The following is a 24,490-nucleotide window of genomic DNA, read 5'->3' as shown; positions in this document are numbered from 1 at the left end:
TGGTTGTTATATTATCTGTTCAGGATGGTTGTGTCTTTTGGTTACAAATGCTTATAACTGCTTATAACAGATATTGGACTGTTCGTGGGTATGCCATACTGTTCATAAAAAGTCACGTTGATGATGATGCATTCACATGGAGATAAGTTGGTCGGTAGTTCATGATAGCAGTGGCTAAGATGACGACACGTCGACTGTATGTGATACTAACATATGCTACGTCATATCCACTATAACATGATTTAAAACTAATAAAAATTATTTTAAAAAAAATTAAAGAAAAAAATTGTTATTGGGATTAGCGAGGAATATTTGTGTATTATTTGAATTAGGGACCTATTTGAGAAAAATAAAATAGGAGATATCTTTTGTAAAAAATAATAAAAAAAGAATATTGAACAACATGAAAAATGATGGTGTTATTAAGCCTAACTTAATCTATGTTCTCTTTCAAAAATCTCGTTCATAAATTATAGCCAATTGAAGCGTCCAGTAAATATTCCATTCAAAATGGCAAGAGACAGCGTGCAATGTGCCACCGCTTAGGCATGACATCGAGCGGCCTTCGTGGCGCCATTACGTTAAGTCTCCATGACGTTGGCGCCTCCCGAGGTCTCCGTGCCTGAGGTTACTATATCTTCTCTAGCCACCATCGCTGCGATCAGAGAGGTTTCGGCGCTTGCATCCCCGCTCCGGCCTCGAGGTGAAGAACGGTAAAAGAGCCAAACTTTGATGAACCCTCTTCTCTTTTTATTGTCTCTGGTTTGATCAACCATTGGGGGAGTGTTCTCTCTTTCCCTTCTTCCGTTTGATTCTCCCGGTTTCTTAATCGTTTGTCCTCGATCGTGATATCTATGGATTTGGCACATGATTTACCAGGTTTCGTACTGTCTTGGTGGGAAGAGTCGGATGCCCTTTTTTCTCTTGCGATAATTCTTGCGAAAGTTATTGCTAATTAATGTATTGCACGATTTAAAGATCAGATTTTGCTGGTATTTTGTGGTACGCACGTTTCCTAACTTTTTGATGTATCGAGTCGGATTTAGGAGTCTGTAGCCGAAAGATGAACAACAAGTTGTGGATTGAGGGCATGCACATCTGAATACATGATCTGCATCGCTTCCTCGGTTTATGTTGGATTCATGCTGTATAGCTGATTCAACCAATTAATCCTTGTAAGAGAATACGTTGCCTTATAGCTTCCAAGGTTATTGCAGAAGAAGCAGGAATTTACAGATTTCCTTTTCAGAACGTCTGCTAACCCTGTATTTTACCCGGTAGAGTAGTTTGACATTTTCAACTAGATTATCTGATTGAAGGTCACATACCATCTGTTTGACTTACCATTGTGGTTGTATGAGACACTCAACTAGCTTCTTTAATTGAAAATGAGCTATGGTTAAAGAATTGGCTTTTGACATGAGAGGGCAAGAACAGGTCATGCAGCACCTATTCATCTATTGCATCCTCTTTTTTGGGTTGTCATGTGATGACGTCTGACATCGCTATCAGCGTAGCGTGCGGAGTCGAACCTGAGCAGTCGTTAATGGGCCTCGGTTGGCGTTACGACCCGTGCCAGTCATGCGGTGTCAGACTAACAAGGGAGCGGGGCGTCAGCGGGTGTCTCTTATCGTAATTATTACCCTCATCATCATGAGACTTTGAATGACATTGGGATAAGATTGTCAAGCCTGATGTTTCTTAATAATTAAATCCGAGGGGCCTTTGACTGAAATGTGAGTTAGCAAACATGAAGAGCTCTTCATTCAGTCACCCTTTCTATTTACAGTGCCTAAACAGGTTTTTAGCTGTATAATTTGTATGGGTCTAATACTAACAGCTGCTGATTTGCTTGTCTCTTTCCAGGTAAAATGTCACGTATCCAGCTATGGCTGTTGTTGTTACTTGTGCTGTTATCTTGTATAGCAGACAGTGTATCAACAATGAATCATCAAAAAGATCGGTCGATCAAATCTGCAGTCTTCCTCTCTCCTCCTTTCTTTCTACATCCTGGGTCTGTGGCCAATAAATTTTACTTTAACATCCCGTTTCCGAAAGGCCATATCGCTCTCAAGAGCTTTGATGCTGAGGTGATTGATGAGAATGGCATTCCTGTCCCCCTTCATGAAACTTATCTTCATCACTGGGTCATAGAAAGATACTATGGTAGAAAGGAAAGCCTTGCTGATGGAAATTCAGAGTTGAAAGCGTTCAACCATTCCAATTTCATATGGATGAGAAATGCTGGAATCTGTAAGGGTACTCTGGGGCAGTACTATGGTCTTGGTTCAGAAACCCGCAGAACTTCCACATGGGTCCCCGATCCCTATGGCATAGAAGTTGGGAACCCTGAGAAAATTCCGGATGGTTACAAGGAGAAATGGCTATTAAATGTCCATGCAATCGATACACGAGGTGTGGAGGATCGTTTGGGGTGCACAGAGTGCAAGTGCAGTCTGTACAATGTGACCATGGATGAGTTTGGTCGGGCTCTGCCGAAAGATTATGATGGAGGATTGCATTGTTGCTATGACCAGACACAATGTCAAGTAAGGGCAGGCATTCAAAATGTCTCCAGGATTCTGTATCTTAAATACACAGTCAAGTGGCTCAACTGGGTTGAAAACATTATACCTGTCAAGATCTATATCTTCGATGTAACTTATTCAGGAGAACATTCAGTTGATCCAAGTAAAGAAAATCCTTTAAATCTGAGTTGTAAGGTATGTGCCAAATCCATTGAGGAGTAACTCTTTGATTTAGAAGTAGCTGTGTTTTGGGTCTCTTTTCAATAGATGTTATTTTCTCAAGTCACCTAACTCCCCTAGTCATGATTTTCTAACAACCAAGTGCTAAATTATGAAAATTTTGGTGTTATACCACCCCACTGGATGCTTCTATTTTTGATGTGGTATTCATCTGTATAGACAATATATTTCTGGTCTGCCGATTCTTAAACAAGGTACAATGGCGCTGCAAAATCAAACATTATACTTTTAGTTGTTATTGGAGAAGTTCATGATTGCTCGTGAAGTATATCTATAATAATCTGTTGCATTAATAAATTACTTATCAGTAGCTATACATTACATGCAGGTGGAGTACGAAATCAAGTCTTGCAAAGATAATGGTGGATGCGTGGATACTAAAAGAACACAGTTGGTTATTCCCACAGGGGGTGATATTGTGTATGGTGTTGCACACCAGCACTCAGCCGGTCTAGGTGCTACTCTCTATGGTCAGGTGAGGATTCATGTTTCTTTAGCAGCACATAACTGATGTTCTCACTTTTGTGCCTGATATTATGGATAATTTTAGACCACATCAGGATTTCAGTCTTGTTTAGTCAAGAGACAGACACATAAAAAGATTCTAAAACTGACAGGCGAAAAGTTGCACATGTATTCTGCTAAAAGTTTTGTGTTCTATTAAGATTGTATATATTAGCTTTCTTTTACTTTGTTTTACAGGGGTTGCTAACTCAAATTTATAGTTGCCAACTCAGATTATTGCAGTTAGACTGAATTTTTGCCTCTCACCTGATCTGCATATTTTCTGTCAGTTTAACAGTAACAACTAGGATCATATGACTATGCATCCACTGGAAAGGTTTAACTGGTTTTTAACTTTGTTTCTTTTCCTTATTATGTTCTAGTGTTCAGAGTCCTCTGTGGCAATTGTATCTCAAAGTGCAAGTCATCGACTTTTCAACCAGATGTGAGGAGGCTTGTCTTTTGATTAAGCACATCTAGGGTGGTGGCAAAACATAGATAGATTAATTCATTTGAAAACTTGGGCAATGTGAAGGAAGAGAATAATTGATATTATGATTATGATACAAGAAAAGTGACTACCAAGTGATTCAAGAAGGCCATGGAAACAGAAGGAACACAGTGGAAATCCCAAAATACAACAGTGAATGGATTAGTCCTATCTCCAACTCATAGTTTACCTTGAGGCTGCCTGATTAATTAAAGCAATCAGATTTTACCAATTTAAGTACAATTAAATGAATTTCTCAAAGAAGTGCAATCAAAGGAGGCAGTAATTCCTTCAAGTGTTTTTTCCTTCTTCCACCTACCCTCTTCCCTAAAAAATGATGATCTGTGTTAGGCTTTTCAGCTAAATTATATTTCCTGGAAGTCCGTATGCTCGAGTTAAATGCTTCAATTAGATGCAACAACAATGCCGGAGTAATTTCAGTTGAATACAGCACTGCCGAAAACTATAATCATCAATAAAAAGTATGGACATGGCAGGAGTTTTCTTGTTTACATACATTCTGCTTCTTGGCCTTTGTATGCTTTTGCATAATTTACTTCTTAAGCGTAAATGATTCAGAGTCCTGGTTGACCATTACTTTATACTTGCTAATGCATATGATTAGGACGGGCGGGTCTTGTGCACTTCTAATCCGACATATGGAGATGGGGAAGAAGCAGGGAACGAAGCTGGCTACATCGTGGGGATGTCTACTTGTTACCCTAAGCCAGGCTCAGTCCAAGTCGTGGATGGAGAGATGTTGACTCTGGAGTCCAATTACAGCAGCAACCAAGCTCATACAGGAGTGATGGGGCTTTTCTACGTATTGGTAGCTGAAGCTGTACCAAAGAGCAAGACCATGCTATTTCTCAGCTTTCCTGGTTCTTGTAAGACACTTCCTATCTGCATATAGCAATAGAGCCACACTGTGCTAGAACTCACTCCTCTTCATTGATGCAGTGGATCTGGGGCTCACAAAGCACACTTGGTCCTTCGTCCTCGCCGGTGGTATGCTAACAGCCATCTTCGGAATCAGCTACTTGTGTAAAAGAGGCCGCAGGAAACCATATCACCCTCTGGTGCTGACTTAGTGCAATAGTGGTCAAAATACTGCTTTCCAACTCGCTTATTACTTTACTGTACATGGAACTCTCTCCACAGTACGTGTCTTAGCTCTGGTAGAAATGAGACAATGTTCTTTTGTGGTTGTAGAAGAAACAATGGTTGGAATATCTTGTACACAGATTGAAGATGAGCTCTGATAAGGTATGAGTTTGCACGTAAATCTTTGCCTCTTAATCTTTTACTGAGCAATGTTGAGGTCAAAGAAGATTAATCCTGTGCATGCAATTATATTCGTTCATCGATGATTTGACTCTGCCTTTGACTTGCTCTGCTTTTGTGCCTGTTTCAGAGCAAATGACACTGCGAGCCTTCTGCTCTGTTCTGTGACATGAACTGATCCCAAAACTGAAAGAGCTCATCTCTGTGTCTCTGTTTGTGAACTAAACTGATCGAGAAGACTTCAGTGGAGATTGATGTCCTCTAACTACGCAAACACCATGACTGCGGCCATTCTCCTCCTCTAAGTCGATCTATTGAATTGGATTTTTATTCCAAGAAAGTACAGAATTACAAGGAAAATAAAGAACAAGAGAAGAAGCTCAAGAACATCACACGACGACATGCATGCACTCAGATTCAGCGCAAGAAGATTTGTACAAGCAGGGCGATGGCTGTTAGTAAAGTCTGCTTCCTCGCTAGATTAATGGCCCAACCCGACCCTGTAGCCACCGTACTATGTCCTCCGACGCTTTGTGTGCTGTTGCCACCGCCGCCCTCTTGATGCCCGTCATTTGGGTTTTTTCCTCCTCCTCCTTCATTCTCATCGCCCTCCTCGCCTGAATCATCCCCTGCACACGACAATGATCAGTGATGAGGGTCCGTAGAAACTCTTGATCAGACAGAGCTTAACCTGAGGAGCACTCACCGCCGCCGCCTGTGGCAGGAGCAGTCAAGGTACCGGAAGCTTTGTCTCTATGTGTAGCCAAAGAACCACCGGAAAGCGGCAAGGTGTTCGATGGCCCGACGGCATAGATCAGGTTCTGTTGGGGCTGCGCAGTGTTGAGCTGGAACGCGAGGTACAGCCGCGAGTTCTGCGACACCAGCAGCGAGCTCCTCTGCACTAATGGCAGGCTCCCCTGGTCCGGCGGGCACTGGCTCGAGCTGTACCCGCCGAGGTAGTACTGTTTGACGGTCCCCGCGCCGCCGCTGGGCGTCCACCCGACCACCGCACTGCTGCCGACCATCTTGCCGTCGGGGGAGAAGCCGATGGCGACGTACGCTCCGGTGTCGGGTGCCGAGAGGACGAAGCTCCACAGGCTCGGCCCTGCCATTGTATACTGGCCATGCACGAACACTTGAAGCATCAGATTAGCAGACTGTTGTGTTGCAGAATGCGACAAGGATTGTGTTTCGATACCCTTAGGATGAAACCTTCGGAACTCCACGCAGAGACGCACGTGAGGGAAGAGGTGTTGAAAGGGATGAGGTTGCCAACACCGAGCTTGGAGGAGCAGGAGTCTGACTGGGAGTTAACAAAGGAAGTGAAGCACAGGAGAAGAAGAAGGAAGAAGAAGAAGAAAGAAGAGATGCAAGATGAACAGGTCCTCTTCATCTCCATCACTTCTCTGTCTCCATCTTGCCTTAGATTTCTAGCAATGTATATATACATGAATGATGAGAGCAGTAGGTGCAGAATTAGCAGTTGGGTGCAGTGTCTCTAGAAGCTGAAGTTGGTAATCTTGTCTCTAATTTATGACAACAATTATTATCTTTACCCAATCCATGATGCTTCCATTACTTGTATCAGAAGATTAGACATTTAGGTGCATGATCTACAAACATCATTTGTTTATATTTCCTTTGACCAAATGAAACCAAGGATGATCATCAGGAAGCTATAGTGGATATACTGATGATAGAGATGATGAAAGTTAGACTGCCCATCATGAACAGGAGTGTAAATTGCTGACATAAGAGAAGGATCATTACATCCTTAAGAACTTTAATGACATTATAAGCATCAGTGCCTCCAACATCTGTTTCCAATGACATCAATTACCTTAAGAACTTTATCTCTTCAGTTTGGAAAGTCAACCATGCAGGTTAGCTAACCAGACTTGCCAACTCCTAACCTGCTCTCAAGAAGAAGTTTTAAGAGACAATTTAAAATGCTTTTGATTAGTTTAAGAATATAAGACAGTCTTTATCTCATATGGTAGTGAGGAGGCCACACTCTCATGTCTTTAGTTTTCTTTTATGTCGTTTGAGATTTGACTTCTGAAGAGTTAGTCATTTGAGTGCTCATTGCAATCTCTATCATTGACTACAGACCATTTTGTTCATGTGAAGTACAACTCATGATCTTCCTGAGACAATCTAAATTAAAATTAACAAACACAAGAAGAAAGTTGCAAGTTCTTATCTCTTTCCTTTCATTACAAATATAATGTGTCACATGTATTGATCTACAAGTGGTGGAAGGTAAATGTATCATTGACTTCAATTATTGCAAAAGAATCAGAAGAGTTTAAATTGACAATTTGGACAAGAAGAGTAGGATGATTGGCTTCCATCTGCATTTACAAGGTTGCATAATATCTGTGGAAATCAGTTGCATTCATAAAACCCTTCATTCTAGAGAAAGAAAATAACTCAACTCCATCAAGAGGAATATTCTAACTAAATCATGTAGATCTCATAAGGTGATATCCATTTTCTTCTCTTTCAATTTCCTTGAAAATGAAGCATCTTTGTCGCATCTCGATTTGATCTTACATTGAAAATGAAGTTGTATCTTGATTTGATCTTACATTGAAAATGAAATGACGAGCATGATATATTACGCTCAATACATCTATTATCATTAATTTGAATTTAAGCATCTTGATTCTAAAAAAAATTAGTTTTAGTTTTGTGAAGTTAATGAATTATTTTTTTATCAAATAAGATCACGATAATTAGTATCATAGTCGATCTAATATATCACAATGTGAAGTTAGAGTAAGATTTGGCCACGGATCACCTATTAAGGCATGGATCTACATTATACATTAGCCTTAGGCTTTGATGAGAGATAAGGATTATGACACTAAGATTTAGTCATATAACAAGATAATTAGTATTATTATAGGAGCAACAATACCGTTTAACTTGAGTTTAAAATAGTATTAGGTGCAATGAAGGGATCCAAATGTGAAAGTTATTATTGTATGATGTGGTACACCATAGCTTTGAATTACTATTGGGAAATTCCTCTTTTTTCATTTATATTAGTAGATGATTCTACAATCATTAGCTCGGGTTTAAAATTAAAGAACTAATTTTCTTATGTTTTCTCCCAATTAAAGCCAACCAAATATTTTTGAATTAATGGAATAGTATGATATTCCTCTAAATAACACGACATATAGTAACAACTCTATCAAATTCGTCTTCATTTTTATCATCCAAGTCGACCTAAAAAGATCGATGGATAAAGATGAGTCAGCCAAATTGAAGGTGGAAGATGAACAAGTCCATATGTCTCTGACAAAGGAATGATATAACAAGTCTTCTATTGATGTTGATTCTTCCTTGCAATACCAACCATGCTTTAAGGAGATGTGTATCCTTTGAGTCGAAATATTAACTTTCGATGCTTCTTGTTCGTTCCTCCACCAATATAAGAAATTTGTAAGATTGTATTCTTAATGTAGAAATGTTTTCATTTATGGGCTGAGTTTTGGATAATTAAAAAGAAAAATATATAAAATTATTAAGTTAAAAAATGTTATCTTAGTTGAAAGTTGATTTGGAGTGAATCGTGGTTTTTTTTCATATTTGTGTTAGTCTGTAACTAGTTTGCTTGAGGGTGTTGAATCCTACAAAAATTATATCAAGGGCATTCCTGATAAATGTCCATATGATGTTTAAGTTAGTTTGAGATTTAGAAGATTCAGAAGAAGCTCTAAAGTTATATTTAAGTGTCTTTAATGAACACACATAAGGAGCCCTTTTATAGTAGGCTCTTAGGGTCGCTATATCGTGACTGATGTCAATCATGGGGAGGAGTTGTGTGTTTCTGTCAGATTTGATTATGATCATGTTATGCCTAATTTGGAACACGGTAATGGTTCGGTTGAGTCAGTCATATGATGTCGAGATATCATCCAACATGACACTAAGGTGTTAGACACGCATTGGTCGTGTGGCCCGAGGTGTCACCATGTGACATTAAGGTGTCGAGCAGTATGGCATTAAGGTGTTGGCTAAAGTGAAATGCGCTTTAGATTGATTTGGGAGCACATCGTCAATGCACTCTAGGCTACTTTGGTTACACGTCATCAGAATCAAGCTATTGTTCTACTCATTGTTTTCTGAGGATTGGCTTGCAGGTTGGTTTAGCCTTGAGCAGTTGTGTCAATGTGTCGTTTTATATAATGATGGCTTGACATCAGGCACACATGACCTTTTTTTTAAGATATCTATGTGGCGATTCAAAGACCTTTTTTTAAGATATTTATGTGACGATTCAATGAACTATTGAGGATTTAGAAGATCATCATGATTGCCTCGTATTCCCTTTTAGCAATGATGTGCTCTCCTTCTAGCTAAATTATCAACTCAATTTTTTGTTGTCTAAGTTAGAAGCGGAGCCAATCATAGCATTCTTTCATCTTTATCTCAATTTGATCTTAGTTCGCGACTAGTTCATGTGTCGAACCCTATAGAAACTAGATTGGTTTCTTTACAAATATCTATTGTTAGTTTGAGATTCGATATATTTCTCTATGTTATAATTACGATCATATCACACCAAATCTAAAATAAAGATAAGATAACGGCTCAACTAGCTCAACCGCATAACATTGAGATATCATGTTATATGATGTCGAGGTGTTAGACACACGTTGGTCATGTAACCCTGAGGTATCAAGTGTGTATTAATCGTTTGACACTGAGGTGTAATTTATACAGTATTAAAACGTCGACCATGTCCTCATTCATATATCAAAAACATATATTGAGTTGTTAGCAAAGATAAAAACATATTTATATTCATAAATAATTAGGTGTAGCTTATATATATATACATATATATATATATATATAATAAAAGTATAATAATTAAAAAAAGGATGAAACGATAGGAAAAAAAATCTAAAAATGTCTTGTTAGAAATCATAAATAAAAATGCAAATGCTTTTAATTATTTCATCGAACTTAAATAATTAGAATGTTATGATTTCTTGTATTATTGTTATTGTTGGTTGTTTCTGCTTCCTCTTGTTGGCACACTTTAATATGAACATTTTTCTTCATTGCATTCATTTCGTTTTCTGAGAACTGTGAACAAATTCCTCCAGCAAAAAATATTCATTAATTTGCTGTGCTTAGATCTTCACAAAAGGAATCATATAGTAATAGTAGACAGAAAGTATGCTGAAGAAATAAGGTCATCAACAGATTCATGGTTTAAGACCAGATATGAAACTGAAGTCCCCTAGAATTGGATTAAATTCCTCTCCTGCTTGGTGTATGTAAATATATACACACAAAAGATGAACATCATATCAGAAAGTCATGTACAGATCAAGCCTCACAGAGGAGGGAAGACATGGCATTCATATGTATGCCAAAGCTCCTGTAAGTTGCACCAAAACCTCACCATATGAGGCATTGACATCAACAATGGTGGATCTACACCGGAAACATATTGAAAAGAACACATAATAGCATATTGCTCCATCTGTTGAATCCCTCTTCACATTTGGTGATCATACAGAAGAAGCATGTGGTGATGATTAAGACGAGAACATTTACCTCCAGTTGCAGAGTACCAGTTTTTTGACCACCACAGACAATCAAATTTCTTATAGTTCACCCAGAAGGATATCAAATAAATACTCTGAACCAGATTTGTTCCTTGGCAAATCTATGACTTGTAGTTGTCTGAAACAAAAGACTGGCTGGTGAGACCCAAAGTTAAGAGGCCACAGATCCATCCACTTCATGCTGAATTGATTTCTTTGAACTTATGGTGTGCACTTGTTTCCCAATTATACCCTTAGCTGAATGCAATAATTATTATATATTTACAGATTTAGATGGGCATATATGGAACTGAAGAATTTGAAGGTTAGCTGGAGGCACATCAAACTTTGCTCATCAGTTGGACTGGCAGTTAACCAAGCTTCTGAGATTTAGGCAGACAAAAGATAGCAACAACAACAACTGCACACCAGATTATTAGATTGTTTTGTTTTCTTTCTCTGAGTTCTCCACTCGAAAAGGTTTAGTGCCAATGAGGCCTTATTTGGCCTCACCCTCATCTTCTCCTCCAACACCACCTTCTCCCCTTCCGATCAGTGTAGGACCAGGCAACCGCAAGTATCCGTTTTCGCCTTCGCCATCGCCATCGCCGCCCTTCACGACCCCTAACCACTCCTCGCCAGAGACATCGCCCCTCCTGCACAGGCAGTCAGAGCAGCTGTTTCGAGAGCCTTCTGTGTTTTCTTTGGATGGCTTTGCAGAGAAGGCCTGCACTCGAAGAAAATGGTGGCACCACAGGAGCTGGTAAGCTGTTCATTAACTTTTAGGTTGGTTTGCATTATCTTGCCATTGATTTCCCAATGGGAAGTATGAAAAAAAAAAAAAAAAAAAGTCAGCCAAAAGTAATCTAATCTAGCTTTGCAATTTGATGCCAAGCTTACTGATTCTTGATGAAATAGTCAGAAGAAATTGCACCTGCAACATTTCTCAAAATAAATTAGAATGCTGCAAATTGCTTTTCAGCTAAAGATTCCACAGAGTATTTAGTACACCAAGAGTTAGGTGGGTCTAAAGGATGTTAATAGATATTGATGGCACTGTTGTAACACTTCAAATGCAAATCCAACATGATATTTTGTTCAGAGAGACAAACTATTCTAGAAATACACCATTATGATGTAAATCACATTATAAAAGCGATTAGGATAAAGAAAAAGATTAGGATGAAGATGTCCTAAATTGAAATGAGGCTTTCTTCTGGTTTGATTCCAAAAGGGATGAGTTGGGATGAAAAGAAGAAAAAAGTGTAAGTATTGGCAGTCTGTTATTCCAATCATATGTTTAGGGAAAGCAATCATTCTGCTAACTGGTCAGCCAATTTTGTCAGGACACATAGATACCACAGATTTTGAAAGGGGGATCTTCTTCCAAATTTAAATGTTTTGATCTCATCTGATATGAGAGGAGATAGTGTTTTACATTCGATTTAATGAATTATTCCTTTTTTGAAAAAGAAAGAAAACACTGTAATAATAAAAGAGAGGTGGAAACATAGTCCTCTGGGGAAAAGAAGGGAAGACCTAACGAATCATACAAACTTGCAGGTTGGAATGGCTTTTTCTGAGATGCTGCTGTTGCTGCTCAGCCTCCTTTGTGTAGGTTCAGTTTTCATCCCCGCATGTGAAGCAAAACGAAACCTCACACCACTGATGGCCAAACACCAACAACTTCTTCAACAGCTTAAATACTTTGGCATTTCTGCTTCTGTCAAAAAATATATATTATATATCCATTGACAAAATCAATCAAATTGTTGATTCCCCAGTGAAACAAGTAAATTTCTTGGATATTCAAAAGCAATGATGCAATCATTCCAATGACAATATTTAATTTTACAAGTGACTGAAAACATTCCACAGCACAGGAGAAAGAACAGAAAGAAGCATGGACCTGAATACAGAGGTGAACATGCACCGCAAATTGGTAACTCCATCCAAATCAGTATATAATGGATGAAAAAGAGCGCGTAAGCTGAAAAGGTTATACAATGTTAATCTGGTAGGTCTAACTCTCCCAACTCAAAGTATCTAAATTAATGATAGAAGACCTATTCGAACTGTATAAACTGATTCAATTCTCCTTCCACATCCCATGTAGGACTCACTTAAGAAGCCTTTCACTAAGCCCATTAGTAAGTCTGTTTTAGTACAATTTGTCATCACTGGATCCGATCAGATAACAAACCTACTAACTTGATAGGTCAAAACTATTGAATAAAAAATGTCTAAGCCCAAATTAACGTTAATACACCCAATCAAGCCGTATAAATTGGTTTAATTCTCCACTTAGGACTAAACTGATTCATTATACAATGCACGATGAAACTTGGGATACCTCCACCATATTCCAGTTTCCAGTTTTCAGTTTTCAGAAAGTAACTTCAATAATGCACTTGATACTAAAAAATAGTTCAGCAAATGGATGTGATTCCCAATTGTTCATTTGCATTATTACCCTATCTCTACCCGGTTGAAAAAGAAACATCCAAAACCCAAGATGAAGAGGATAAAACTTCAGGGTACAGAGAAAAGACTCACTGGTTGTACCAATATGTCAGCTAATATTGGTACCCATGTAAGACATTCCAAATTCACTATATCTTTACCGATAAATAAGAAATGAAATGAATGCCAAAGAATACTGAACCAACCAAGAAATAACATTTCTATCATTTTTTTATATGTTTAAAGAAATACTCACTCCCTCTGTAGTTGAACCTCTGACCAAGTCATACAATTTTCATCCTGTCTTTTTTTCTTTTTTTGTTGCTTCAAACAACAAAAAGAAATTTTTGGCATCATTTTCTATCACAATTAAATAAATATGACTACAGGATGCCACCTAAGTTCATTTATTCTTCCTTTTGTGCTACTAATACATAGTCGAACCCCTTTGCAAGTCTCTACTAATAATTATCTAGATCATTTGCAAGCCCCCGTTATAATGGTTTGAATTGGTCATGACACCTTTATCTAACCGGTGTTGTTATGGAATCGCTCAGTAAAGGAACAACCTTCCGACAAATGACGTTATGGAATACAAAACCCCATCTTGTGATGAAAGAGGCCCACCTGCTGGGGCGGCGGAGAGTAAGCTGAGAAGGGAAGCGGTTTGCTACGGATTTGGTGGAAGACAATGCTGATGAGGCGCCGGCCGCCGCACGTGCTGAGCCGCGGGAAGAGGGGGATGAGGAAAGTACTGATGGTGGGGCAATGGTGGCGTGGGGTGCGCCACATACGGCACCATGCGTTGCAGATAGAGCCGGGGGAAGAGGGGGGAGGTGGCGCTGTAGGTGGCTTTCGGCATGAACCCACTGTTTCTGCTGCCACCGCCTCCGCCGCCGGTACGTCTGCGTCTGATGCTGAGAGGGAATAGTAGGTGGGGGTGGGTGAGGGGGTTGGGGATGATGATACCAGCGATTACGGAGTACATTCTGATTCAGCGATCGGAGATCTCCTCCCTCTCCCAGAAAGCGGCGACGACGGGACGTTGGAAGGAATTAGGGATCGCCAAGAAATAGGCTGAGAAGGCCCAAATAGCCCAAATAAGAATAAAATAAATGGGCCTTCCATAGGCCCACTTAAAGTTGATGGGAGATGAGCAAATTCCACACGTGGAAGACAATAATGTGTGGATTTACTTCTCGGTTAAAAATTATTCCCGTTAATATAATTTCTTTGATCATCAAACAACAACAACTACGACTATAGTCTCAAAGTTGCTAGTTTTGTATGTATTATACGTTGGAATATTATAATTTATAGAAAATAGAAATTATAGAACACTTAAACATATTAATTATTCTCTGGTTAATAAAAATATACAATATCGGTTATAATTAGAATATCCCTTCACGTGGTTTGTGTTCAGGGAGAGAAGTAGAACTCGACAGCATTGGATTCATCATGCAAGTTGCAGTGGTGGCAGAAGAGAGACTGCAACGAAGGATGGAGGTACTCGGCGGACGACACACACGTGTGCACGCACGTACATGCGTGCAGAGCTGCACATGCGCGCAGGCGACGCAGGAGGATCAACATGGGAAATGTGCTGTGAGGAGGGCGTCGGAGATCGCACTAAACAATGCGTCTTCCTTCCTTCCTTCCTTCCTTTCTTCTCTCAGCTGTTGATGGCATGGCAAGTCTCCTAAGTCAAAAGGCATGAATCCCAGTCCATGCTGAGATCTACTCTTTTATCGTCGGCCATGTACTGAACTCCCCTCCTTTCTCAGAGGGCTGCATTAAACTATGCGTGGGATGAGCATTCCTAGGGTTTCACAAGATTCGATTTGGAAAATAGGAGGGGTCTGTGTCCGACAACCCAAGACAGGCATGCACTAATTTAATCCTCTCTCTCTCTCTCTCTTTCTCGATCACACAAACCCTAATCAGAAAACAGGCCAAAACAAGTACGTAGATACGTGATTGATGTTTCCAAGCTGGTGCACAACAAAAGCGAGTAAATAAATGTCCATGTGGATCGTGAATGATGATGATGATGATAATAAAGTGCAAGGTAAACCGGGCATAGATTTGGACATGGCTACGAATGTAGAGAGGTCCTGCAGCTCAAGAAGAGGAAACTGTTCTATGGCTGAGCCTATGAGTTCATGGAAGTCGTGCTCAGGTTGGTCATGGTGGGATTGGGTCCTTCTTTGCCTACTAAACTGACCCTTTTCTCCCATTAATTTCTTGTTCTCTCTTTCTCTCTCACTTGATATATATTGATCTTTGTGCATTGGAAATATTGGAGTATCATTTTTCCCAAGAAGGGCACGGGCGTCCGCTGATTTCTCCCAGGCCAAGCCCTTTGAATAATGAAGACCTCCTCCTCCCACTTACCCCTTGAATGCTGTGCTCTCTCTCTCTCTCTCTCTCTCTCTCTCTCTCTTTCTCTCTCCCTACCTCTTTGTTTTAACTTTCCGCAATCGTATGGGCCACTTACTCTAAACTGTACGAGTTGGAGGAGAAAGAGTTACGTATCAGTATAAACTGCAGAAATGGACATAGTAAACTCTGTTTCTTTGGTATCTTAAGACCTTCTTTTATGTGGTAGATTGAAGAGTGAGGAAATTATTGTCGTAGTTTTGAACATTTGCTTGCGTTTTACTCTCTCTCTCTCTCTCTCTCTCTCTCTCTCTCTCTCTCTCTGTGTCATTTCCTTCCATGCACACAAACAACTCAACCAACTTTAAGACGTGAGACTAATGATCACAGTGCAGTGAATGGAACCCTAGAGGGAAGGCTTCGTGATGGAGAGGTATAGCCCACTTCATACCCTTATTTCATTCGTTGGCTGTCTTCCACTGCATTCGTCCTTGTTTCTCACGTTCAGAAAACATTCACTAGGGCGTGGAACAGATACACGCATGTCTGCATGCATGCATGTGAACGCCTGTGGACTCACTGTACCTACGTGAAATGTTTTAGATCCTTCACTCCAATTGAACCTCTTGGCTCGGATGTACATAGATGTTTACTTGAACAACAAAAGTTAGAGGTTTTTTGTGAGCACACCACCGTTCTGCCTGCCCGTACAAAAGCTAAGTTTTTGGTGAAACCCTAAAGGGTGCCTCCTCCATCTGCTTTTGCCATTTTGGAAGTTCATCAGTCCTATTCTATCTTCCCCTTTCAATGCACATACCCCATATCTGCTTCTGAGATTATGATTGGATTATAAAGAGGCAGTTATTCATATAAAATACATTTAAGAGAGAGGATGGAGGCTATGTGTTTTACCACCTTTCTTTCTCTTCTTTGACGGTCAAAGTTTCGGCACGGGGTCCTTCAACCGAGATAGAAGCCACTCATATCTTACCCCCCTCTCTCTCTCTCTCTCTCTCTCACCACTATATAATATTGTATTGCATGAGGATTGAAAACAGTAGATTTGTACTGTGATAAGATGAGGGGGCAATAAGTTAAAGTAATCGAGGAGGATCCTATGTGGGTTGAGGAGTATCATCCTATTTGTCTAAGACTTTGGGAAGGGTTTGCAGAATGAAGTAGCCCCAAGGACCCGGAAGACAAGGGTTCGTGTCCTCTTATAGGGCACAGGTAGCACACCCATCTCCTCCACCCTCTCTGTTCTTTAATTATTCTCTCTCTCTCTCTCTCTCTCATTCTTTACCTTTCTTGGTATTAGGAGGTGTTGGGTCTTCGTAGAGAGAGAAGGCATGAGAGGCGTCCGGATGGCGCGGAGAGTATGCTTGCTTTTTGGATGATAAGGTCTGATGCATGGATATGAGATCGAGAACAAGATAAGAAGAATGATAGACGAATAGAATTTTGCACAGCCTCTTTTAATCTTTGGTCACACCTTGTCAGAGATTGACCTCTTACTGTTGTGCTTAAGCTCTCGAAATTTACCGAACAATAAATGAACTGGGAATCTAAAAGGATGTCTATTAAACCTCTTTGCCTTTTGAGTGTTTTCTGGATAATCATGATTTGTCAACGCCAGGAAGAAACACACGATTCATTTTGCCCACTTCTTCATGCGTGATGATCTCTTTTAACTCTACCGAAGCTTCTGTTGATGTGGTAAAGTAGAAATGAGACTCTCGGGCAGTCTTAGATCTCGGTGCTCTCCGATTCCAAGTAATTGCCCGAGTATTAGGGTTCCAAGATGGCTGAATCCACATTAATTTTGGTAAGGGGTCAAAAGGTATTATTATTAACTTCATTCTTTCGTTTTGATTCTTGTGAGACTATATTAAGAACATAAAGTCATAGCCCTTGTCACCTACAGTGGAATTGATGTCCTATATTCAGATCTCATTTAGGCAACACAATTGCAATATATGTTTCACATATTGAGTTCAAATCAATCTTCCATTTACGATTGAGGAGAGATGTTAAGAACATAGGATCATATATCATGTCTCATCCAACAGCTTAAGTTTATTATATTTCTAGTAATCAAATTCAAATGTCTATAGGCGAATCAAAGCAAGTCATAAACTCCCTTCTATTTTGCCTAATGTTCAATTAAGAGCTCTTATTAATTAATGATCATTTCAACTTTCACTTGTTCTACAATGGGTCAAAATTATGTTTTTTTGTTGCATTATAAGTTCAAGTGTGTATGGATTATATAATACATATAGATCATAAAACTATATTCCTGTTCTTTAGGCTTAAGCTATATTCTCCATATAGATCATAAAACTATAGTTTTGCCTGCTCTCATGATTGCCCTCTATGCTAAACAACATTGGTTTCTTTAATCTCACTCTACTTTTTTGACCATTTAGTCAGTCTCCAAGATCGCCCCTCCTACTAAGGATGTTTCTAGCATACCTTACCCCTGTGTGTAAAGTATATTTTAGAGAACCTTTAATATGTCTACCTATATTATAATGTATGCTTGTGTTAGAGTAAATATATTAGTAGTTGCAGTCAATCCAATTTGTCATGTACTACTATATGAGATAGATAGATAGAGAGAGAGAGAGAGAGAGAGAGAGAGAGAGAGAGAGAGATTTTACATGTTTGCAGATGTATTTATACTCACTGTTTGATAGTGCCTTTTGGCCTTTCCTCTTCTCCTCCAAACTTGTCTTGCTGCTTGCTGTGTTGTTCTACTCTGATGACCTTCTTTACATCCATATATTTCTAGCCTTTCCTTGTAGTGTGAGATCCGATTCGGAGTCTTCTTCCCAAATTTCCCAGTACACGTTTGAGGTTTCTGCGATCTGAATCTTCGGATAGCCTCCATGAACAACTGGCTAGCCTTTTCTCTCTCTCCACAGGAGCTCCCTCCCTCACAGTCTCACCAGAGCAACTCACCATCTGCTGCTGTTTCCCATCTCATCTCAGGTGACGATGTCTCTGCTAGCTGCTACGGTCTCTCCGCCGACTCCACATCGGAGCCTCCGATGGGAATACCCACCCTAAGACCGGACGTCCCCTTTGGTGTCTTGGAGGCCTTCAACAGACCCTACCATCAAACCCAAGGTCAATGTTTCCCCGGTGCTCAAGAACTAATCTCTTCACTGTTCTCGTTTCCTTGGTCTCATTTGTTTGTTCTTGTGATCCCTTCACTTGCAGATTGGAACATGAAGTGTTTGGATTTCAAGGGAGGCTCTTCGGAGCTATCCATGCTGGTTGGATCAAGCAGTACTAACCAGAGCAACATGGTGGAAGACCAGCCCAAGCTGGAAGACTTCCTTGGTGGCAATTCGTTCTCCGATCATGACCACAAAGTACTCCCTGCTGGACTTTCCGGTGCGTATAGTAGCTCCGGCGACGAGTACATGTTCTCCAACTCTTCATTCCAGGTGCAAGACACCTCCATGGTGACATCCACCGCTCACGATGGAGCCCTAATGAACGATGCTAACGGTGGTTCTTCGAGCAACTCTATCGGACTGTCGATGATCAAGACATGGTTGAGGAACCAACCCAATATCCCTCAACAGCAGGCCAGTATTAACAGCAGCAACGACATGGCCGGGGTTACCGGGACCAACTGCGGCGGCGCGATGATGGCCGATGTTATTGGCTCGTTGACGAACTCCCAGGGCCTGTCACTCTCGATGAGCACAGGGTCACAGTCGAGCTCCGCCTTGCCCCTACTGGCGGCTGGCCCGAGCGGCGGAGGCGAGAGTTCGTCCTCCGACAATAAGCAGAAAGGGATTGGAGGAAGCCTCGATGCACAGACCGGTGCAATGGAAGCAGTTTCTCGGAAATCCGTGGACACATTTGGGCAGAGAACTTCCATTTACAGGGGCGTGACAAGGTGTGGCATGTCTTTCTCAGATGTCATATAGCATCATTTGTCTGTGATTACGCTGATTTTTCTGTACATTTTGTACCACAATCTTTAGATAAGAGCAAAGCAAAACCCTAAATCATCATTCAGAGGGAGATCTAATGTTTCTCTTATTGAAGATAGATCTCATACATGGTTTAATCTTAACCCTCATCTTATACAAACTATCGTCTACTCTACTCATTCACCTCTGTACTGATCTGATCCATGCTTGGGTGGTGAAAATATAGATGTTCATCTATATATAAATAGCACATTCTAACATCTAAATCGAATGATTTTTGGTATACAATTATCTATGAAATGCCTCACATTTTATCGCCTTATTATTACAGGCATAGATGGACAGGTAGATACGAGGCTCATCTGTGGGATAATAGCTGTAGAAGAGAAGGGCAGACACGCAAGGGTAGACAAGGTACATAACCTTGCAGAATCTACAAGCAGATCTTTCACATATACAATGAGTGTTGATTTGCTGCTCTCTCTTGTTTCTGTCACTCTTGGTTACAATGTGCTGCAAATGAACTCATTTTCCAAACCCTGCAGTTTATTTGGGTAAGCATATGCTGTTCTTCATTTCAACTGGAATTAAGGGTGATAGATATACAATTTTCATTTACTTGTGTTGGTGATCTGTAGGTGGCTATGACAAAGAAGAAAAGGCAGCTAGGGCTTATGATTTGGCTGCTCTCAAGTACTGGGGTCCTACTACTACAACAAATTTCCCAGTATGTCTTTGTTTCCCCTTCCATATCAGCCTAAGAACAAAGACATGTTAGCATTTTGCATACTCTCGAGATGTTTCATCTTCTGTCTGTTCAGATAAGCAACTACGAAAAAGAGTTGGAGGAGATGAAGCACATGACGAGGCAGGAATTTGTTGCATCTCTTAGAAGGTAGTCTTTGATTTCTGATTCTGACAAAGAGAATGTGGATCGAGTGGGAAGCTTTCATTTGGATTCAATGATCAGATGTCGAAATCTTCATGCAGGAAGAGCAGTGGATTCTCCAGGGGTGCATCAATATATCGTGGAGTGACTAGGTAAATCTTTTTCCTTCTATGATGGCATTTTACAGTTCAACACAACACAATAAGCTTCTTTGTTTCTTGGAAGAAAGATTCACCATGATGCATACATTTTGCAGGCATCATCAGCATGGAAGATGGCAAGCAAGGATAGGAAGAGTAGCAGGGAACAAAGACCTCTACTTGGGAACCTTCAGTATGTTTCTTTAAGCAGCAGCTGAGAACTCTCTCTGCACACATATCTTAAAAGTCTAATCAGATAATAATCCAAGAGGATCTATATTGGGCTATCAGTATTAAACATGCATGTAGACCAGATTAATAATCTATTCATGTACTTTGTAGTCCAGTCGTCAAGTTTGTCCCTCTGAACCAAGGCATAAAGTCAACAGTCGCATAGAAAACCCTAATGCTTGATTTCACAGGCAGATGGTGCATGCAAGACGTGCATCTCTAACTTGGACTGCACTCTGCAGGCACCCAAGAAGAGGCAGCTGAGGCGTACGACATCGCGGCGATCAAGTTTCGGGGACTGAACGCGGTGACCAACTTCGACATGAGCCGGTACGACGTGAAGAGCATCCTCGAGAGCAACACGTTGCCGATCGGGGGCGCCGCCAAGCGGCTCAAGGACGTGGCGGAGCACGCTGAGGCCAGCGTGAACGGGAGGGGGGCTGCGGACCACCAGCATCTTGCTTCGCAGTTCGATGGGATGAGTGGCTATGGCTCCCTGCGCCACCACGGCTGGCCGGCCATCGCTTTCCACCAACCGCAGCCGCTGGGCGTTCAGTACCCCTATGGGCTGCCGCGGGGCTGGTGCAAGCAGGAGCAAGATACCGCCGTCGCCGCCGCTCACAGCTTGCAAGACCTTCACCAACTCCACCTGGGCACCAACACCCATGACTTCTTCCAACCTTCGTCGGCGCTTCATAACCTGGTAAGCATCAGCACCGAGTCGAGCTCGGTCGTGTACAATGGTAACATGGCCAGCAGTAGCGGAAGCTACCAAGGTGGGTATGTTATGCCGATGAGCACGGTGGTGACCGATCAAAGCCACACTGCAAACAGAGGCAGTTGTGGCGCGACCTTTGTGGACGACGAAGGGAAGCAGATAGGGTACGATAGCTCCTTAAACGCTTACTATCTCTCTCAGCAGTTGTCTTCTGGTGACGCTGCAAAGGGCGATGAGTATGAGCAAAGCAGTACTTGGACGCCAGCGTCAGCTCAAGCCATGGCATCAAGGTCTAACACCATGGCTGCTGCTGGCCATGCGGCTCCTCTTTTCACAGTATGGAATGATGCGTAGGTTTGGCGAAGAAGACGAGTGAGATGATCGCTTTCATGTGTTTTGTTCAAGCTTTGTGCTTTGTTAGGATGAGAATTCTTCTGATGGTTGGTAATGGCTTGTGAGAGTTGATGAAGCTCGTCACAATTCTCACCAGCTGTTAATTTTGGGTTGGATCGGAAGGATCAAACTGTTAGAGAAAGAAGACCATTTATAATTGCCGGATTTATATCTAGAAATACACTCGAGTAATTCTAGATGAAGTATTCATATCTAGAAATATGAGTTATCGACGTCTAACATCTCATGAATATGTAATATGTTTTCTTTGAAGATTTATTAACGTTTATGTTACATTTGTTGATAAAGAAAAATATTCAAAAATAATTAACTATAATTTTTTAAGTTTTATTTTATTAATTAGAACACTATAACTCAAATAAAAGTAAAAGAAATCCGAGGGAGAAAAGACAGACAGTTCTTCAGTAGCAAAAGCAAATACACAGAGAGAGAACAGATACAAAATGGAAACAGTCGCCCTTAAAGCTTGTCTTTCTCTTCTTCGCTTCTACATTTATGCAGAGGTTCTTCCTCAGACATCTCTTTCTTAACTCCCCGCCCAGCAAACGTAAGATCGACGACGTCATGGAACATGAAGAAAGCCCTAGGAAGACTCTAACTTGTAGGGGGTTGGTGGTGGTGGGGATGAGTAAAGATAGGGGATTGGTGGGGAAGGAGGAGATGAAGATGGATGTGACTTGTGGAGGTAGGGAGGTGGAGGGGATGGTGATGGAGGTGGTGGAGACTTATAGTAGTAAGGAGATGCTGGAGATGGAGTAGGTGGTGGTGGGGACTTGTAGTAGTATGGAGGGGGTGGTGACGGGGATGGTGGTGGTGGGGACTTGTAGTAGTAAGAAGGTGGGAAAATTGGAAGCTGTGGTGGTGGAGAGTCATCACTCTGTGGAGAAGGTGGAGACTGGTAATAAGGAGGTGGTAGAGATGCCCAAGGTGGAGGTGGGGACTCGTAATAATATGGAGGAAGTGGAGATGATGGTGGAGGTTGTGGTGTTGACATGTAGTAGTTTGGAGGTGGCGGAGAGCTATAGCTGTGTGCAGGGGATTGTGAAGATCGTGGTGGTGGCGGAGAGTTGTCATAGTAGAGAGGAGGAGAGGACATCAAAGGGGGCGGTGGTGACTTGTAGTAGTATGGCGGTGGTGGAGATGGTGAAGGAGGCGGTGGAGAAGTGTGATAGTAGGTAGGAGGAGAAGGGGACTGATGGTAGTATGGAGATGGTGGAGACGGTGAAAGAGGTGGTGGAGAATTGTAGTAGTGTGGTGGTTCAGGTGACGATGAAGGTGGTGGTGGAGATTTCTCCAGAGGTGGTGGCGACTTATAGTAGTTTGGTGGCAATGCAGATCGGGTCAATGGTTTGTGGTGGTGGTGGTGGTGGTGCATCTCACATTCCTTGTAAGGCTTTTGCGGTGCAAAACCCAGGGGCTTGGCCTTCAGCACCACCAACCCACGGCCAATAGAGTAGGCCTCGAGCTCCGCTCCGACATGAAGGCCGGTAGGCACGCTGCAGACGGATCCATCAGGCGCCCCCTGCGGCTCCACCTTGCAGGCGTCAGCGCCGTACTCCCCGTAGGGGAAGCCGTCGACGACAACGCTGTACTTTCCACGGCTGTCTGTGTGGCCGCGTGCCACCACCTCCTCACGACCCGCCTTGCATGTCACCTTCACAGTGGCGCCTGTGCATGTTCTTTAGTTAAGAATATATATATAACAATAGCTCATGGAAGAGTTTACAAAATGTATAAAAAAAAATGCAACATTATAATTTTTTTTCTAATATTAGTTTTTCTACTATATTATAATATTTTTTATTTTTTTATTTTACTATCAATAAATTGATGTACATATATTTAAATATTTTATTTTCATGAGTATAAATATCAATAAATTGATGTACACACACACACACATATATATATATATATATATATATATATATATATATATATATATATATATATAATCTTAAATCTCACCTTTGAGGAGTTTCTTGTGGGGAGATTCGAATGGATGGGTCCCGTTGTAGCATCTGTAGCAGTAGACCGTGCCGACCACCTTAATGACGGGGTCATGGTGGTAAGGTGGCGGCGGAGAGTTATACTGGTAGCGTAGACGGTTCACCTGTGGCGGCGGCATCGAACTGTAGAAGTAAGGTGGAGGAGAGGACTCAATGGTCGGTGGGGACATATAATAATATGGTGGTGGTGGTGGAGAGTTGAAGTATGATGATGCTGAAGGTGACAAGAAGGGCGGAGGTGGGGACTTGTAGCCAGAAGGTGGTGGATGCAGGGGTGACGGCAGCGGGGAAGGAGATGATGCTGGAGGTGATGGAGAGGGAGGTGGAAACCAGTGGAAGAACGGCTGTTCACCGGTCACAACAGCCGCATTGTTGGCCGATATGAGAGCTGCAATCGCCATCACCAACGTTTGCCACCTCAGAGCGCCATCGCGGTGTTTCATGTTACGCCCTCACGGTTTTCTTTGGAGTCTCCTGCAGCAGAAAGAAACTCTATGGGTAGAGGAGGACGAGGAGGTGGTGGTGGTGAAGAGAGCGGAGGGTGGAGGTGGTAATGCTTCAGGCCTTTCAAAGGCAGGGCATTTATAGAGGTTGAATCACCAATGAGGGGCTGTGATTAGCATTTTGGACCGTGGATTAGGAGCATTTTGGTCATGTAGCTCTGGTCATCTG

General features: G+C 41.4%; 4 protein-coding genes and 1 long non-coding RNA gene across 7 annotated transcripts; 2 read left to right on the top strand and 3 right to left on the bottom strand.

Moving 5' to 3' along the window:
• Positions 1–516: 516 nt before the first annotated feature.
• On the top strand, positions 517–5,436 carry LOC103993457 (uncharacterized). 3 transcript variants are annotated; one of them, XR_010475827.1, is made up of 7 exons: positions 518–713; positions 1,513–1,736; positions 1,867–2,723; positions 3,097–3,243; positions 4,388–4,649; positions 4,723–5,028; positions 5,177–5,436. XR_010475827.1 is itself a non-coding variant. In XM_065078517.1 (5 exons), exons 2-5 carry the CDS (start codon positions 1,872–1,874, stop codon positions 4,851–4,853), a joined length of 1,392 nt encoding a protein of 463 aa, XP_064934589.1. In that variant the 5' UTR covers positions 517–713; positions 1,867–1,871; the 3' UTR covers positions 4,854–5,047. The 3 variants fall into 3 exon arrangements, 1 of the variants encoding a protein (XP_064934589.1); XR_010475826.1 differs by lacking the exon at positions 1,513–1,736 and having other exon boundaries at positions 517–713; XM_065078517.1 differs by lacking the exons at positions 1,513–1,736; positions 5,177–5,436 and having other exon boundaries at positions 517–713; positions 4,723–5,047.
• LOC135587284 (cytochrome b561 and DOMON domain-containing protein At3g07570-like) lies at positions 5,330–6,445 on the bottom strand. The gene is made up of 3 exons (XM_065078518.1): positions 6,245–6,445; positions 5,753–6,164; positions 5,330–5,675 (listed from the first exon to the last, which is right to left on the bottom strand). Exons 1-3 carry the CDS (start codon positions 6,443–6,445, stop codon positions 5,464–5,466), a joined length of 825 nt encoding a protein of 274 aa, XP_064934590.1. The 3' UTR covers positions 5,330–5,463.
• A 4,533-nt stretch (positions 6,446–10,978) lies between these two features.
• On the bottom strand, positions 10,979–14,118 carry LOC135587282 (uncharacterized). The gene is made up of 2 exons (XR_010475825.1): positions 13,710–14,118; positions 10,979–12,342 (listed from the first exon to the last, which is right to left on the bottom strand). It is a non-coding gene; the product is annotated as an uncharacterized LOC135587282 (long non-coding RNA).
• A 992-nt stretch (positions 14,119–15,110) lies between these two features.
• Positions 15,111–22,014, top strand: LOC103993461 (AP2-like ethylene-responsive transcription factor BBM2). The gene is made up of 10 exons (XM_065081303.1): positions 15,111–15,264; positions 18,324–18,596; positions 18,690–19,380; positions 19,749–19,831; positions 19,963–19,971; positions 20,056–20,144; positions 20,239–20,312; positions 20,408–20,458; positions 20,563–20,639; positions 20,920–22,014. Exons 1-10 carry the CDS (start codon positions 15,111–15,113, stop codon positions 21,747–21,749), a joined length of 2,331 nt encoding a protein of 776 aa, XP_064937375.1. The 3' UTR covers positions 21,750–22,014.
• Positions 22,015–22,251: 237 nt separating this feature from the next.
• Positions 22,252–24,354, bottom strand: LOC135588940 (extensin-2-like). The gene is made up of 2 exons (XM_065081273.1): positions 23,778–24,354; positions 22,252–23,477 (listed from the first exon to the last, which is right to left on the bottom strand). Exons 1-2 carry the CDS (start codon positions 24,259–24,261, stop codon positions 22,393–22,395), a joined length of 1,569 nt encoding a protein of 522 aa, XP_064937345.1. The 5' UTR covers positions 24,262–24,354; the 3' UTR covers positions 22,252–22,392.
• Between the last annotated feature and the right edge of the window lie 136 nt (positions 24,355–24,490).

Source organism: Musa acuminata, chromosome BXJ1-8 (assembly GCF_036884655.1).
Source record: "Musa acuminata AAA Group cultivar baxijiao chromosome BXJ1-8, Cavendish_Baxijiao_AAA, whole genome shotgun sequence".
NCBI classification, from domain to species: Eukaryota; Viridiplantae; Streptophyta; class Magnoliopsida; order Zingiberales; family Musaceae; genus Musa; species Musa acuminata.
The sequence above is the reverse complement of the archived record's forward strand: the minus strand, read 5'-3'. Positions and strand labels throughout refer to the sequence as shown.